This window comes from Ctenopharyngodon idella, chromosome 10, assembly GCF_019924925.1.
Source record: "Ctenopharyngodon idella isolate HZGC_01 chromosome 10, HZGC01, whole genome shotgun sequence".
NCBI lineage: Eukaryota > Metazoa > Chordata > Actinopteri > Cypriniformes > Xenocyprididae > Ctenopharyngodon > Ctenopharyngodon idella.
The window spans coordinates 11716353-11734134 of NC_067229.1; the positions used below are offsets into that span (position 1 = coordinate 11716353).

General features: G+C 36.7%; 1 protein-coding gene across 2 annotated transcripts in view; it reads left to right on the forward strand.

Moving 5' to 3' along the window:
* Nucleotides 1-17782, forward strand: part of polrmt (polymerase (RNA) mitochondrial (DNA directed)) — a 53423-nt gene that overhangs the window by 13515 nt on the left and 22126 nt on the right. For both annotated transcript variants that reach the window (XM_051909356.1, XM_051909357.1), the window contains exons 6-15: nt 796-945; nt 5601-5768; nt 5965-6135; nt 6229-6468; nt 8388-9179; nt 9549-9671; nt 9831-9953; nt 11555-11734; nt 13199-13285; nt 15646-15759. In XM_051909356.1, the coding sequence (XP_051765316.1) occupies nt 796-945; nt 5601-5768; nt 5965-6135; nt 6229-6468; nt 8388-9179; nt 9549-9671; nt 9831-9953; nt 11555-11734; nt 13199-13285; nt 15646-15759 (2148 nt within the window). The remainder of the gene's footprint in view (nt 1-795; nt 946-5600; nt 5769-5964; nt 6136-6228; nt 6469-8387; nt 9180-9548; nt 9672-9830; nt 9954-11554; nt 11735-13198; nt 13286-15645; nt 15760-17782) is intronic.

Genomic DNA, 17782 nt, shown 5'->3' on the forward strand with positions numbered 1-17782 from the left:
CCGTATGTGGAAGCTATGAGACAGAATAAATACATTCAACATTTGAAATTTGGATGGTTATTTTAGCTAGCCAGTTTGCTTGGTTCTTTCGAATATAAGTGCACTTAAATGTAATGATATTTGGTTCTTTAATTGGGCCATAATGTGCAATGGCTTCTTTCGATCAGGCCTCATAACAAAGTGTGCAGCCTGCGAAAGGTTGAAGTAAATAGTCTCCGTAATTGGCAGTCAAATGAATGATCGTTTTTTATGTTTGTCCTAATGAGATTTAAACCCTCTCAGCCTTCTTATCCAGTTATAAGGAGCCAGTAATATTCAACATGAGCCTCCGGCAATGAGGGATTCTCAGCGCTCATTATTTAATGTGTCGTCTTGAGATTTCTTTTGATTTTGTACACACATAACACACACAAAACTCACTGGTTCTGCCAGGAAGCCTTAAGCATTACTTGTGTTATAATATTATGCAGTCAGTTACTTAGTATGTTAATAGTAGGACTCTCAGTTTAACATGATAATTTGGTACAATTAATTTAAAAATGTGTTAAAAATAAACTTTTAATTTAAAATGTTAATTTATTAAAATAAATTTCACATTGGAAGTTCAGCATAATTATACTAATAAAAAAATTAGCAAGTAAATAAAGGATAATAAAAGGTAATTTGACCCATATTTGGCCTAAAACCATATTTGAATCTCAGATAATTACCCTTCTCTTTTCTATCATCAAGCAGCATGGCGCATTTGATTGCATTTATTTTAAGATTTTTCTGATTTGATCTTGTGTGTTTCAGAGGGAAGGAGCTACGTATCCTAAACTGGACTTCAGTCTGAAGGAACTGCGGGACCGGTTCAGTCTTCAGCTGGCAATGGAGAAGGCCACTACCATCACTATTGACTCCGTAGAGGCCTTAAAGCCTGTCACCGATCACATGGCCAAAATGGTACGCAAACGCTGATTTTTGTTTAAGATTTGATTTGAAAAATCAGGGTGTTACCGTTAAAACATTTATGGCAGGGTGGGGTAAGATGTGTCAGTCTATAAGCTGTGTCTAACAATCTAGAAAATTGCATTATTTTTGTCCCACGACCATATATTTAGAAAAAGCTCATAATATATTTATATATTTAAAAAAAAATTAAATTATACATTTAAAATTTTTTGCCAAAATGGTTGCCGTGGGGTCAAGTGTGTCATCTTTGGGGTAAGATGTGCCAGTGGCTCTACTAAAAATGGAAGTATACTTTGCCTTCAGACACCGTAAATAATGTTACAAAATGGTGTCACTATATTCAGATACTTTGAATATTAAAAATTGTTTGGCTGGTTTATGAAAATTTGAGAAAACAATTCAGCAAAATAAGTATTTTGGAATGGGATTGCGTGTTCCTAAGTTGTTTTTTAATGTAAACACAGGGTTTTTATTAGGAATATTAGTTTTCACTTAATTTCTCTTGGTCAGCATAACTAAAAACTGGGACAGCTTACCAGGGCTCCAGACTGCGCCTAAATGGTCACATTTGCGACCAAAAATATTAATTTGCGAGTGATATTTTTGCTGAGGTCGCCATTGGCGACCATACAAATTCACACCTAATGACTGTAAAATTATGCATGTTATTTGCATGTGAAAGTTTCACTGAGATAGAGCGCCAAAATATGAATGGGTATGGAAAAATATCACGCACCAAACCAACGCCAAAGAACTAGCTCTGATGAAAGCCGACTGTGTTGTCGCCTGCGTCGGTGCAAAAAAGCTGCATTTGAACACACCGTTCTGCTCTTGCGTAAAGGAGACAACTGTCTATTTGTTCATATAAATTTGTCTATATTCGTCATTCAAAATGGGAAACCGGCTCTGCAGACTGCAGATACACACACAATGCAGCGCATGTTTACCGTTTTGAATATCAATCATGCTGATCACTTTCATTATTCCACTCCGCTCATGCTCATCAGAAAAAATTAAGGTCATAAAAAGTCTTCAGTACCTTAAATGGTAAAACAAGAGTATTAATGATCATTTTAAGGCGTCTTATATTTTGCGGATGGAAAAAAAAATTATGATAGTCCTTTATGTGATTTATTTCATTAAATAAAGGTGAGCGCTGCATTTTTTTTTTAAGTCAAAAGATGGCACTGTTGCGCGTTCTTAAGGCTCTCGCAACAGAGCTTCAGAGCTGCTCGCAATCAATCATTAGCACACATTTGTCGACCGATTGCTTAATATGAACTAATGCTGATCAATTATGACAAAGTTTACTCTATATTATTTATATTGTAATGTGTTGTAAACGGTTGTAACAACGTAATTTTTTTTTTTTTTTTTTTTATCTTCCTCATCTGAACTTGAATGAGCAGCAAAAGTAAAGCACAGACATTTCAAAATAAGAGTCCCGCTGTATTTCGGCCTGTTCATTAGTCAAGCAGTATGTATATCAATTTCCCCGGTTTGTCATTTGGTTACACAAACCAAATTTAATATATTTATATACTTATTTCCATATATTTATATTTATTTTCATTTGATTCAAAGTAAATTGTTGTAGCTTCAGGAAGGAAAGACTAAGAACATTATTTGACATTATTCAATATAAAAATTTATTAGCATCAGGGTTATTATAGTTAACTAAAACCATTAAAAAACATTTTTCATTGCTTGAAATAAATGTTAATACTGAAATAAAAAATTATACAACCTAAAAAGACATGTTTAAAAACAAAAAAAAATATTAAAACTTAACGAAAAATGAAAGCAGAAAATATAAAAATCTAATTGGATTCAAAATATAAAAAAAAAAAAACTATAATAGTATTAAGAGAAAATAGTGACATTCATTTCCCAGAAAAATCACAAGATGAAAATGCTAAAACTATATATAAACACAACAGGATGACTAAAAGTAGGAGATTTAAAAATTTGAGTTCATTGTTGTGTGGCTCTTAAAAAAATTATTTGGCAACTGTTTTTTCCCCCTATAGGAGCCAGTGGCTCCTTAATATATATTTTTTTTGTCTGGAGCCCTGCTTACCCTTTTCTCCCCTACACCAAATTATTTATGTCTGTTTGTGGGCCAGAATTAATATTGCTATGACTAGTTTCACTGAAATAAGCACAGTGGGAATCCTCAAACATAGGAAACTACCATAAAGAGGCCTTTCAAAATCGCATACATGTGTGGAGACAGATTTTCCCTTCAATAGTTAACACATCATATTTTTTTAGGATCCAGATTTGCACCTAAGCCATGATACATTGGCTAAACGCAGACATTTGTGAAAGTTTCCAGCTCATGCATTGAAAGTAGCCATATTCCCACATTCCAGCTTCTTTCTACTCTGGCATTTGTTCCACTGTCTGTTCCTTCGCGTAAAAGGTCCCCCGTGGTCCCGCAACATTTGCAATAGGGTTTAATAGAATAGAAATGCATTGTAATATGTCCCCACCAGCCCTGTGAGAGAGGCACCTTTCCATCAGAGGGTCAGCATAACTGATCTGTCATATCTGCCTTCTCTGTCGGTGTGCAGGGAAACAGAAAAGCACCTTGATAAAGAGATGACCCACTTTCAACCGGGCGGCACTAACTGCCCACTGAACCTGATCTGTGTTGTGCATAAAATTCACATCTACATTTATATTAGATTTTATTTTTTAAAGCCACAGGCTGCTTGAGAGGAGAATGGGATGTAACGTAAAGGCCACAGTTGGTAGCTGAGTGAATATCATGAAAACTATCAAGAATTGTCACATTTTACCCCAAAATGTAAAAAAAAAAAAAAAGTAATTTGAAGCCTGTTATGAAATAATAATGAAGCCCTTTTTTAGGAGCATTAAGACACTTTATTTTAATGACAATTAACATCATCTCCCCAATTTCTCAGTGTGTTACTGTAATGGGAGAAAATAGCGTGTTATATCAGGGATTAATGAACCAATATGTTTTTATGAACAAAAATGCTAGCATCAAGTTAAAACATGCTAGCAACATGCTGAACATGATAGCAATGTGTAAAATCATGTTAGAAATATGCTAAAACACGCTAGTATTATGCAAATTCATGCTAGAAATATACTAGCAGCATGCTAAAGCATGGTAACAATGTGCTTATTCATGTTAGAAAAATGTTAAATCATGCTAACAATGTACTAATTCGTTCTAAAAATTAATCATTTTAATATTAAAAACGTGTACTTGTGCATGTTTTAGTTAATTTTTTTTTTTTTTTTACATTTTTATGATTTAAGTATTAGCTTTTCATCAACTCGTGAACCCCTGCAGTTCCCTCACAAAGTCCAGTTGGTAAAACCATATATTATATTTTTAATTCAAAGGAACGTTGTCTGGATAGTAGTGTGATAGATATGCTCCATAGTCATATTTTCAGAGATCGCTGATACACAATTATCATGCATGGGGGAGGGAGGGGTGAGGTAATAGTTTTACTTATATGATCATTAATTTACTTACTTATTTACACATTTATTTATTTTTACTTTGTTTTATTTTTACGGAATATGAGAATCTTTTTCTATCATTTTGCGAGCAAAGATGGAGTTGATGATGAAGAAAATTGTCATGTTACATAGAAATATTTCACACCAGAGAAGGATTCTCAAACCACAGTCAATTATTCCCTGAAAGTGAAAGTATAAACTGACCGAGCGTTTGGCATCTGACACTGCACAGCGCATTAATTCTCTCAGACATGAAGAGAGCTGAATCTGTCTCAGTGCTGAGAATGGTATATCAACTATCTTTCTTTACTGGCTTAATATTTCTCTTGTGAACCATACATTAATGATAATGAAAAAAGTGAGAAGAATCAATATTTCTTATTAAACAAAAACATTTTAAGTCAGTGTTTGAAGCTGCTTTAGATTTTCATTGATAACTGATTATTTGGCTTAAACAACAACTGTATAAAAAATGAATCATCTGTTTTATAACAAGCACTCTTGACAATTTGTGAATAGATCACCTTGCAATTGAATTTTGATGTGGTATGTAATTTTGTAGTCTGTTTTAAAAAAAAATAGAGTACGTGTGTGTTGGTGTCATAAGTGTGGTTATGCGGTGATGTCATTATGAAATTATGGAAGGCAAATGAATTATAGGTCTTAATATTAATTTGATAATACTAGCACTGATAATAATAATAATAACTTAATACATTAATGAAAAAACGAGCCAATTATTGTCTTGATATCATCAAAGACTATCATCGATAGTATTGTCTATCGGCACAACCCTACTGGGCAGTATCATTATCATTACTCTTTTAAAGTTTTAATGATTTATTATATTTGTTTACTGATTTTTCATTGTTACAACAATGAGAATTGGTCAATGCAATTTAAGGTGCTTAATAATTGTCACAATTCACAAATATCTCTTTTTTTTTTTTTTTTTTTTTTTTTTTTTTTTTGTCCACCAGTTGTGCACAAGTTGTATTCACCATTTGTTTTTTTTAAACCCTTGTGCAAGTCTATATGATGTCCAGATCTCCAACATTTCGATCAGAATGTTTTGATTTTAATATTGTCACACATATTGAGCTCTGAAATAAAAATTTAAAAATACATTTATGTTTTTAAAGAGAGAATTACTATCAACACAAAAGAAACACTGGGAGAAAGCTCTTCTCCAGGCACTGAAGGAAAAGAAACGGATATTATCCAACAACAGCCAGAGATCCTGGAGTACCTGCATATACCCATACCTGTGTATCCTGGATGATCAGGATTATGTGAATATCATGCTTCAGGTACCAACTTAATCAAACACATTCATTTGAGATGAATTTCCATTAGGTGAATTTCCATCTTGGCCACTGGAGTCATTTTTAAGCATTTTAACATAGTCAGAATTACTGTTTGTTTCTTTTCAAGTGGGGAAAAAAACGTACTTGGTGCACCTTTACAGTTATTTTTCTCCACATTTTGATGAGCTGTCTTTTTCAGAGTTTAGACAAACTGTCGCCCAGCGGTGAATCTTTGCTCTTCATGGCTGAGGAGATGGGAAACAGAGTCCACAATCTGTACTGCATCCGGCAGAAGAGCCACAGTCAGATGATTGAGAAGCTTGGGAGTATCTACAGCTCATATGCTGAACTCCTGGCGAACGACACCAAGGTATAAGCTTTGGTTGACCAGATATGATGCCTTCAGTCTGCTTTCTTATTATCCAGTTGCTTGTGCATTATATTACTTCCTGTTTCATCGTAGACCAATGGCATGCTGCCGCGGGAGTGTTGGGCGAGTCTTGAGATGGAGAAGTGCAGCGGCCCCTCTCTTTTAAGTGACGACACCCCTTGGCCGCTGGTCCTGATGGTGCAGCTGGGCAGCTTCCTGGTTGACCTGATGGTTCATGAGCTCAAAGTTCGAAGCAACATCCTCAATACCGCTCAAGAGAAGAAGCTCATTCCCGTTCTATACCACATGTACACATTCCGCAGCAATCATAAGGTAAGAGGTGGAAACCAGCTAAGCTGGAAGTCATACTAGTTTAAATGATGCACAAGCTTGTTTTTTCTTCCATACTGAAGGCTGTTCATGGCCAGGCAGCTTTCATTTGAATCCAAATGACTGTCCATTAAAGTCGTGTCATAAACCATCTATTCCCCCTCCGAAACCTCTCACAGACACGCATGTTTTCATGAATTATGGAATAATTTTTCCTGTGCAAGTGATCTCGAGCCACCAGAGGAAGACGGATTGTGCTGAAACTAATCTCTTTTTTACTGTCCCCTTAATTGCCCGGTTGATTAACCGCCGAGGGATTGCAGAAAGGGGGAGGAAGAGCCGAAAAAGATCAGGAGTTTCCTTTTTGTCCTCGAAATCTCATTCCCAAGGCTTCTGCCCTGGCTCTCGGCATGGCAGAGGCATCCACCGTGGGCTTCAAAGACCTGAAGCTTAACTCCTGTTCCTCCGCTGAGCTTGCAGATGGCCCGTGCAGCAGGGAAGAGCTCTCAGTTTAGCGTGTTTGTGGATTATTCATGAATGCAGTCAAGTGAATTCACATTCATTTTTGAGACATTTAAAATGCCACCTTGTAGTAATACGAACTAGTGTAGTTCGATTCACAAACAAATCACATTCACACTACGATTCTTTTTAGTGCATCAAAAACGGGTTCGTCTTATATTCATGGTCTAGACTTTTACATGTCAATAATACACCCGCAACAATAGGTGGCGGCAAATATGCGTAAAACGAGTGTGCCAAGAAATACGTTGTGTCAGAGTGTAACGCTGCATTCACATGGGGCGTCAGCATCAACGCTTTGTGGAGGGCGTGTCTGAAGCTTGGTGCTGACGTGACCGTCATAGTGACAACAGCCAATCACATTACTTTCCAGTGTTGCATGAACGCAATTGGCTAGCGTCTGCGCTAGGGTATTTGCATAAGGTGATCTGATTGGCTAACATCTGCGTCGGCGCTTAAAGTTGAGAAATTTTCAAATTTTGCCGCGAGCAACGCGAGTGAAGCGACGCAATAGAACCCACAATTCAGTTTGGGAACACGTGACGTCACCAATTCAAAGGAAATGAGAAGCGTTAACGCAGACGCCCCGTGTGAATGCACTGTAATGTTAGAAGAGTAATTTATTCTTCAAAAAGACTTTTTCCAAAAGGTACACCTTGAGGAAAAAAAAAATTGATTAATTATAATCAGGGTCGTCTTACATTTGGAAAAATACGGTAAAAGCCTTTGAATCAGAATCAAATTGCGATACCCATCCATAATTGTTTATAAATGAACACATAAATAGGTCATGTCAATTGAACCTTATTGTATGAGCTGGATGATGACATCACTGTTTACTCCAGTGCTGATATAGATAAATTAACTAAATTAATAACTATTGATTCTTACAACAGAATGAATCAATACTAAATCTACTTAAGATGGATAATGACACCATGTTCTTTAAGAGCTGCTGTGCAGCCAAAATGATATACCAGTTATCACTGTAAAGCTGCTTTGACAAAATCTGCATTGTTAAAAGCGCTATATAAATAAAGGTGACTTGACTTGTATATTCATATTTCGATATGTTGAATTGCTTAATGCGGCCATTGTTTATGTGACTATTTTGTGGCCATTCTTTTACTTTCTCTTTGAATAGAAGTTGTTTATTTGGCTGTCAAAGCCTGTTGTGCCTGTTGTGCACCATAAACACTTTACCAGCAGCATGCATAAATCATCTCTGATTTATTTGAGGTTGGGTTACATGGCTGCTGTGAGCTAGAGACGAGAGATGTTTATTAATGTAGATCTGTCACGGCATTTAAAGATTTAATTGTCTGTGTTTAATGTCTTTTTGTGACATGCCTTGAAGTTAAGCCTTGATTTTCATTTGCTCTCTTTGGCATCCACATCAGATCGGCTTCATCAAACCACATCCTATTGTGACACAAATCCAGAGGGTTGCGATGGAAACCAAACTTACATTTGATTCCTACGTCATGCCCATGTTGTGTCCGCCCGTGCCCTGGACGTCCCCAAAGAGCAGCGCGTACCTGCTGACGCCCACTAAGTTGATGCGCGCCACCGACGGAGCCATCCAACACCAACTTCTCCTGGAGAAGAGCCGGGATGAAGATCTCCATGCTGTGCTGGACTCCCTCAATCAGGTGGGCAACTGTCCCTGGAGGATCAACAAACCCCTGTTGGACATCATCATCTCGATATTCAACGACAAAGGCAGCGACAAGCTCTGCGTCCCTCCACCGCTGTCAGAAGCGCCTGAGATTCCTCGCTTTAATCCTCATGACCCGTCCTACACTCAGATTGAGAAGGCCTACATGAAGTGGGAGGGAGTCAAAGCCAAGAAGAAGGTGGCGGAGATGCACAGTCTCCGAATGGACGCACTGTATAAGCTGTCCATCGCCAACCACATGAGGGATGAGATCTTTTGGTTTCCCCATAATATGGACTTCCGAGGTCGTACGTACCCCCGTCCGCCTTATTTTAACCACCTTGGCAGTGACGTGACCAGGGCCTTACTGGTGTTTGCAGAGGGACGACCTCTCGGTCCCAAGGGCCTCGACTGGTTGAAGATCCACCTGGTGAACCTCACGGGGTTGAAGAAGCGTAGCTCACTAGCTGGAAGATTGGAGTATGCTGAGAGCATCATGGAGGACATCCTAGACTCGGCAGACCATCCTCTTGACGTAAGCATTTTAATCGCACCCTTACCTTACCTATACTAGGGGTTGAACGCCTACATGTTTTTAAATGACTCGTCTTTTAGAAAAGTATTTGACTAGTTGGTGGGTATAAGTTTACCTTATGTAATCATATTTGGGCCTGACAGTACAATTCGGCTACATTTGTAGACAACGGGGTTCAGGCTATGATTGCAGACCTCTAATGTGTACTATATACAGTGAGTAGACCTTATATACATTGTATAATTGATTTCATTGTATCTCTTTTTTCAAATCCAAATGCAAAACACTGCAGGCTTTGAGTTATGACTGTTTTATTGAAATGACTGTCACATTCCTTGCTCCCTAAAGAATCACAACTCTGTTTTGCAGGGTCGTAAATGGTGGATGAATGCAGATGAGCCGTGGCAGGCACTGGGTTGCTGTATGGAGATAGCAAATGCTTCGCGCTCACCCGACCACACCAAATTCATCTCCTATTACCCTGTACATCAGGTACTGCATGTTTACTTTATAATTTAAATATATTAAGAAGACCCAGATTTTGCTATTCCAGACCAGTACAAGTCACTATTGCACGTAACTGCTGTTTAGGGATACGCTGTAGATTTCAAAACTACTTCCATTCACTACTTTTCTCTCTCTCTCTTGTAGGACGGCTCTTGCAACGGCCTCCAGCACTATGCTGCCCTCGGGCGGGATGTGATTGGTGCTACTTCGGTGAACCTCATGCCCTGTGAACTGCCTCAGGATGTCTACAGTGGTGTAGCTCAGCAGGTTAGTCACTCTGCAGCACCAGGGGGCGTCAGTGCGTCTTACTGCCCGCCAGTTCCATCAATAAGGTTTAAACAATACTTCATCCACCCCAAATCACAAATGAGTTTCTTTTAACCCATATTGTACTGGATTATATAATTTAGCATTATAATTAATATTAATATAATGTTCATTATTACAGTCATTCACTTTTAAACTAAAATGGGGTGAAAAACAGTAGCTTCCGCTCAAATTAATTTGATAATTTAATGTCAATTTGATTGCCTTAGACACTTGAAATCAAATCATAATTAATAATAATTATTTATTATTATTATTATTACTGTATTTTTTAAACATTGTTATTATATTAAATTATATAATTCATATATCATTTATATTCATTTAATTATATTAATAATTCTATTTATAAATGTTTTATAAACATTTATAAATTTAAATATAATTGTTACAGTGAATGTTATTATTGTAAATGAACAGTATATTATATAATATAATTAATATTTTGTGTGTGTGTGTGTGTGTATATATATATATATATATAAACATTATATAATTATTTTTTATTTAATAAAATGTTATTTTATATTATAAATATAAAATATATTTTATATATTTATTATTATATCATTCATGTTGCTCTGGAAGGCTGTGTGTGTGCCTATAATACATTTTATATAATTATATGGTCATTATTTCTATTTTATTGGTTTAAAAAGTAAAATCCCTGTTTGGGACTCACTGCACTAGAGCACATGCAGCATCACCCTCTACCATTCTCATTGCTATTCATCATTTTGATGATTTTTTTATCTTCTTTTTCCTTTTCCATTGAAGTTGAATATAGTCATCACTTGCCTCACAAATTGCCTCTTAAATTGCTTCACAACACATGGTCTCAAAGCTCCAGTTTTCATTTCCTTTCATTTCTGGGAAGACTGCGTGTTTCTTAGAGAACACTATCTGAGATATATTGACCTACCTATCGATTTGACTATATTTGGGGACATAGTGTACACTCTTAATACACTGTTGTACCATTCTTGCCAAAAAACCTCGGGTTGCACTAACCTTAGCCGAAGGGTACATAGCAGACACCTCAATGAGCTCTGCTGAGTCAGAGATTGGCCCAAACAACCTCATTGTTCCTCAGCAGCCGACTTCAGACCTTCTGTTTGATAGAATAAGCTCTCAAGAGCCCCAATAAGACCGTCGTCAACTTTTACACCTCATGTGTGATTAATGAACCTGCTCCTCTCTCCATGCAGATTAAGCTATTTATAGTTTAAGTGAAGGACAACTGGGATATTTCTGTTATCGTTGTTTTTATTTCTGATTTCCACCTCAGTGGTCATTAATGTGCCATAAAGCTGTATTCGAAGGTATTCTTGGAAAGATTTTTTATTTGATTTATTAAATATAATAAATAAAATAATGAATAAAAATGAGTAATCATGATTCATTTCATGATTTTATACACACACACACACACACACACACATATATATATATATATATATATATATATATGAGGTGGAATTCATGAATAATTGCATTGATTTATGGGTTCTTAAAAAAGTGCACTGTCCTGTGTCTCATAGGTGGAAGAGTTCAGGGCTCGGGATGCAGAGAAGGGTTTGAAGATCGCACAGGTGCTGGAGGGCTTCATCAGCAGGAAGGTGGTGAAGCAGACAGTGATGACTGTGGTCTATGGCGTCACTCGCTACGGGGGTCGTCTGCAAATCGAAAAGCGACTAAAAGAAATCGATGATTTCCCTAAGGTGAGGCTTGTTGCACTTTGGATAAAAGTATCATAGATGGAGTAACAAACTCTGGGAAGATGAAGAATGAGTTTACACATTAAACAAACTGCATGATGTGTGGATGGATGTGGTATGGAAGGATATGCCGGACTATTTTCAAAGAAATTGGACACATGAATTGTGACATAATCCAAAGCGGTCAAGCTGGACACATGAGTAACCACATACAAAGTAGTACTCAATCATCTCTAGTGGTATGTCCATCAAAGGACTTCCTGGTCCTTTAGTTGTTCTGTCACTCACAAAAAGCCTGTCAGCCATTTCACTCAGGTTGGCGAAGACAACAATACTGATGCTGCTGTTCGTCAAGGTGACAAACTCATTTAACCTGTCCTAAAATGACTTGTGAGTAAGAGGAAATCTGTAGAGTATGAACTGTCGTCAACTTGCTGCACAAGCATCATAAGTTCCTCCACAATTTCACAGATTACCTCCATTGTTCAGTTGAGTTTTGGCAGGCTACATACGCGACGCAAAGAAAATGAAAAAGCAGGCGTAATTGAAATTGCTATTTAAAAATGACAGGGTCATAACTCGTAAGACATGGGAAATACAGTTGCAAATGGACTTTGCTTTTCCATTTGAAATTTGGCAGTCACTGTGCATTCGCGACAGCGAAAACACAAAAGATTTGCAATTGCGTTTGGATTATGTCACAATTTATGCGTCCACATATGGAAAATGCAATTGCAAATACAATTTGTAATTTCTTTTGAAAATAGTCCGGAATGTCCTTCCATAGATGTGGTCTGTATTTTGCAGACCCAAATTTACTATTAAAGCAGTAAAGAAAGCAGTTCCAGATTGAGTACAGACTTTTGGCTGGACAAGAGTCTCAATCTGTTTGTCAGGTACTTTAGCTATACAAACTCCCCTTTTCTCTCTTATTTTATTCCATTATTTCTGGCTCTCTAACCATTTTCCTAAACTCAATTTAAAGGTGAAGATACACTTGGTAATCTTGCTTTACATCGCAGGTGACTTGAACTTATGGATTTACTTTCCCCCTTTTGTGTCAGTCTTGATTTCCCCAAGTGCGTCCCTCTGTGGGCAGCCATAGAAACAGGTGACGCCTCTCTCGTCTCTCCCAGGCTGAGGAGAATAAAAAAGAGGAATCATCAGCTATAGAGTCAGGGGATCTCATCTCCACATTCTGCTTGCGAAAGCAAAACTGTCAGTTGTTGAAATTAAACATGTTTTGTGGTGTTCATTCAAAACTCATTCAAATCTCAGGCCTTTTTTTGGTCGCTTTGGAGACTTTTGTACACAAGTAAATGTATTTTCAGTAATTTTAATTATTGGTACCTAACATACAAATACAAATGCATGTAAATATGATATTCATACCCTGGTCGGGTTCGGACAAACATTCACAGTGTTGTGCCTGTGTATATATTACAATGTGCTATTTTCAATTCACAGGATTACATATGGGATGCTTCACATTACCTGGTGGTTCAGGTTTTCAACAGCTTGAAGGAAATGTTTACTGGGACGAGAGAGATTCAGGTATACAATATCTCACCCGCTTATACACTTTAATAGTCAGAATTTTCTCAGGCAAAAATCCAGTCATTTTAATAGGAACCCACAGGATCAGGAAATTTGTGTGGATTTCCTCGTGCAGATTTGGTAGTGGGTTTGAGTTGGTCAGTTTTAGTATTGTATGCTACTAAAGTTAGTGTATTAAATTATATCATTTAAACAGAGGCAATAAATTTCTCAGGGCTGTCGAGTTTTTATTCACAATAACACATGTACCACGTACACAATGTATTCGGTACCGTATCAAAACTAAATGTAAAGGAAATTTGTGGCCATTTTATTTTGTTTTAGTTCATTATGAAATATATTGTAGTTTCAGTTCTTCCTGTTATTTTAGTTCTTTATATTTCAGTTTAATTCATTTAACAAAAAACTTAGTTTTGTTAACGGTGTTAACACTGATAAATTTCTGATGAAAAGTTTTAGAGAAAAAAAAGAAATTTGCATTTTCAAAGAAAATTGCATGGTTTTCTCATTAATTCACAAATTAATCTTATACAGTACTGTTCAAACATTTGGGGTCATTACAATTTTTTTTTTTTTTTAAAGAAAATAATATTTTTATTCAGCCAGGATGCATTAAATCGATCAAAAGAAATTTTTTTTTAATTTGATTTCTATTTCAAATAAATTATGTTCTTTTTAACTTTCTATTCATCAAAGGATCCTGAAAAAGATGTATCATGGGTTCTGCAAAAATATTAAGCAGCACAACTGTTTTCAACATTGATAAAAATAATAAATGTTTCTTGAGCAACAAATCAGCACATTAGAATAAATTCTGAAGGATCATGTGACACTGAAGACCGCAGAAATGATGCTGAAAATTCAGCTTTACATCACAGGAAGAAATTAAAATATATGACAATAGAGAAGAATATTTCATAATATTATTGTTTTTAACGTATTTTTTATCAAATTGCTGCAGCTTTGGAGAAATAGAAATATTACCGACTTTTGAACAATAGTGTTCATCATAAATTTTTAAGCAAAACCAAACCCTTGTTGCTTCTCTCCTTTTTTTGAATGAAAAGATTATTTTTGTGAATCGCCAGATATAGTTCTCCCATGATGCAGCTGGCTGCGGCTCATGAATTACAGCTGCAGGAAACAGAAAAGGAATGAACGTCCCCAGTGCAGTAGATCAAGGACCAGCCGCACACTGTCTCCTGTTGCACCCCCTGGGGAGACGAGCAGACAGGCAGAACGAATGTGAAATATCCCCCACTTTGCCTACAGACACAACCAGCTTCCTAAATAGGTCAGATTCTCGTGAGGGGCGGCGTTTGAGCCCAGGTAGTTGATCATTGCCGTTACCGGCAGAAGGTGATACAGGAGCAGAAAGTGGGGTGGGCAATATAGGTCCTGGCTGTTGGTGAACGCTCTGATGAATGGAGCCACTTCAGGCCCGGCCTGCTTCCAGATGAACACAGGAATTTATCTCACACAAAGCGTTTCGGGGAGAACACTGGGGACTTTGCGAATATGGCAGCCAAGTTGCACAGCCAGCACTGTTGCTGCATATCAGCAGGCTCTTTTAATGTTTCGTCTCAGCAACAACTTCCCACCTGTGCGTTCTTCCAACTAGCACAGCCAGAGACTTTATCGCAACTACATTATTGCAATATTTTTTAGGCAAAAAAAAAAAAAATGTATGGATAGGGGTTTCATTTTTCAGTTTGTCTCCGCAACAATGTCCTACCTGTGCATTTGGATTCTTCCAACTAACACAGCTGGAGACTACTTTATCGCAATATTTTTAGGTAAAGAAAAATCATTACCGATAGTTGTTTCAGTTTTAGTTTCTCTTAACAACAACTTTCCACCTGTGCATTTGGATTCTTCCAACTAGCACAGCCAGAGACTTTATCGCAGTATTTTTAGGCAAAGAAAATCATTACCGATAGGGGTACATTTTTCAGTTTTTGTCAGCAACAACTTCCCACCTGTGCATCAGGATTCTTCCAACTAGCACATCCAGAGACTTCATCGCAAATATTTTATTGCAACAATTTTTAGGTTAAGGCAAACTGTTAAAGATAGGGGTTTCATTTTCAGTTTGTTTCAGCAACAACATCCTACCTGCGCATTTGGATTCTTCCAACAAAGACGGCCAGAAACGTTATCGCAAATACTTTATCGCAACAATTTTTAGGTTATAAGGCAAACTGTTACAGATAGGGGTTTCAGTTTGGCTAGCTTGGTAGATGGGTTCAAAATCATTATGCAAATTCATTCTGAATTCTTACAAATATATACAAAAAATAAATAAACATATTGACTTGGATCGATTGGTTGATGCTGTTCTGACTTTTTTCTCTCAGGAATGGCTGACGGAGAGCGCTAGGCTAATAGCTAAGTCTGGGAGAACAGTGGAGTGGGTGACACCGCTGGGACTTCCTATTGTTCAGCCCTACCACAGAATTAAGAACCAAACGGTAAGTGTTTTAAAAATAAATTGCTAATTTAAGTAGTTTAACATTTAAAACATAGGGGTCCAAAATTGGCCCTTTGAACCTTTACAATCCTCTGAGTTCATGTTTTAGTGAACTCTGTTAAATCTGTTTATTTTTTCTTAAGTTCTGTGTTTTCTGTTTCAATTTTTCTGGACTGTTTAATTAAATTTTATCCAAAAGGATGTCTAATCCATTTAAATTCATAAAACGCTAACAATTCAATACTTTATTAAAATCGAACAATAATAGTAGTACCTTATGAAATGTTTAGTTTTTTCAGAAATTCAGTGTTGTATGTTTTATTTTTTTTCTTGATTCTGTTTTTTTTATGATTTAATACAAATGTATTATTCAAAACGTTGGTAATCAAGTGAATGCAGAAAACAATTTAAAGGGATAGTTCACCCAAAAATGAAAATTCTGTCATCATTTACTCACCCTCAACTTGTTCAGAACCTGCATGATGTTCTTTCTTCTGTTGAAACAAAAGAAGATATTTTAAAAATGTCGGTAACCAGACAGTTGCTGGTCCCCTTTGACTTCCACAGTATAGAAAGAAAATACTATGGAAGTCAACTTTGGGGACCAAAAACTCTTTGGTTACCAACATTCTTCAAAATAACTGCTTTTGTGTTCAGCACAAAAAAGAAATTAATACATGTTTGGAACAACTTGACGGTGCATAAATGAGTAAAGTGTGTGTGATTTTTTTTTTTTTTTTTTTTTTTTGGATGAACGATCCCTTTAAATTTATCTTTTAAAGTGTAATTAAATTAAATTTTAACAATTTCTTTTCTTTTTTCTTTTTTTTCTTTTTTTTGGCAAACAAAGTGCTGCACAACAGAGGTTCACAGTTTAAATTAAATATAGATGAAAATTCTGTAACATTCTGTTATACTGTAAATTCCATTTTTTATGACTGGATTCAGCGTTTTCACATCGCAGAAATCACAGGGCCCTACTTAATGTTGTATGAGACTGTCAATGCAGGGAAAAAATGCATCGATGGTGCCAAGGGGGGCACTAATGAGCAACTCTGTGGCCTGGATGTCTTGGTCAAAGGCACACCTCAACAGCGCATTAAAGGCGTGGTCACATTTGCCATTATTTGCTGAATTTTTCCTATAATTTCATTAGGAATTCACGCAATCGGGAATTTCAACATGCAGATTTCGCTACTGGTTCAAGTTGGTCACTCAAATTCGTCATGTTAACAAATAGAAATTCTTGGTTTGAAAGTGACTTTGTGAGCTGTGCTTCTTGCATTGCTACAATATTGACAAACTAAATTTTGCTAATGTAGATGCACCTTAAGCTTGTTCACTTATTTTGGTATTAGCAAGTTGCAAGCCTTGCACTTGAACAGAAACTCGATTCATTTGACATTTTCTCCTTTTTGAAAGGCACTGTAAGTTCTTTCATTTCATCATCTTTGAGGTCTTTGTGACTGTACTTCCTCAGCAAGAATTCAGCAGGGTGTCCGACCTCTCTCTGCCCAGCAGGCGCGCTCACCCTCGCTCTCCATCACAACCTAGATCTCAGTAGCACTGCTTGTCAAAAAGGTCTTTTGCAGCTGGGAGTAAAACAAAGAAGTAATGCGGCAGAGGTTTGCATGCAGACAGCCTGCGCTGCTGTCAGATAGCATCAGCAACAGAGCTGAGGTGGCACAGCGGTGGCCTGTAGTGCGTGGCGGGATCCAGCAGAGAGCATCTGGCAACCCGTCTGTGCCACAGCCGCTGAGCATTTGCTGCTGCTGCTGCTGTTGCTGGGTGTGTCCTAATGCCTAATACTAGATTCAGCCTTTAAACAGTGCTTTTTTTTTCTTTTCTTTTCTTTTACGCTGGAAGTTTAAGTAAGCTGCATGTTGCTTACTTAAAAGTTTAAGCTGCATTTTGTTGTAGTATTATTTATATATATATATATATATATATATATATATATATATATATATATATATATATATATATATATATATATATATAAATACTGAATTTATTTATATATA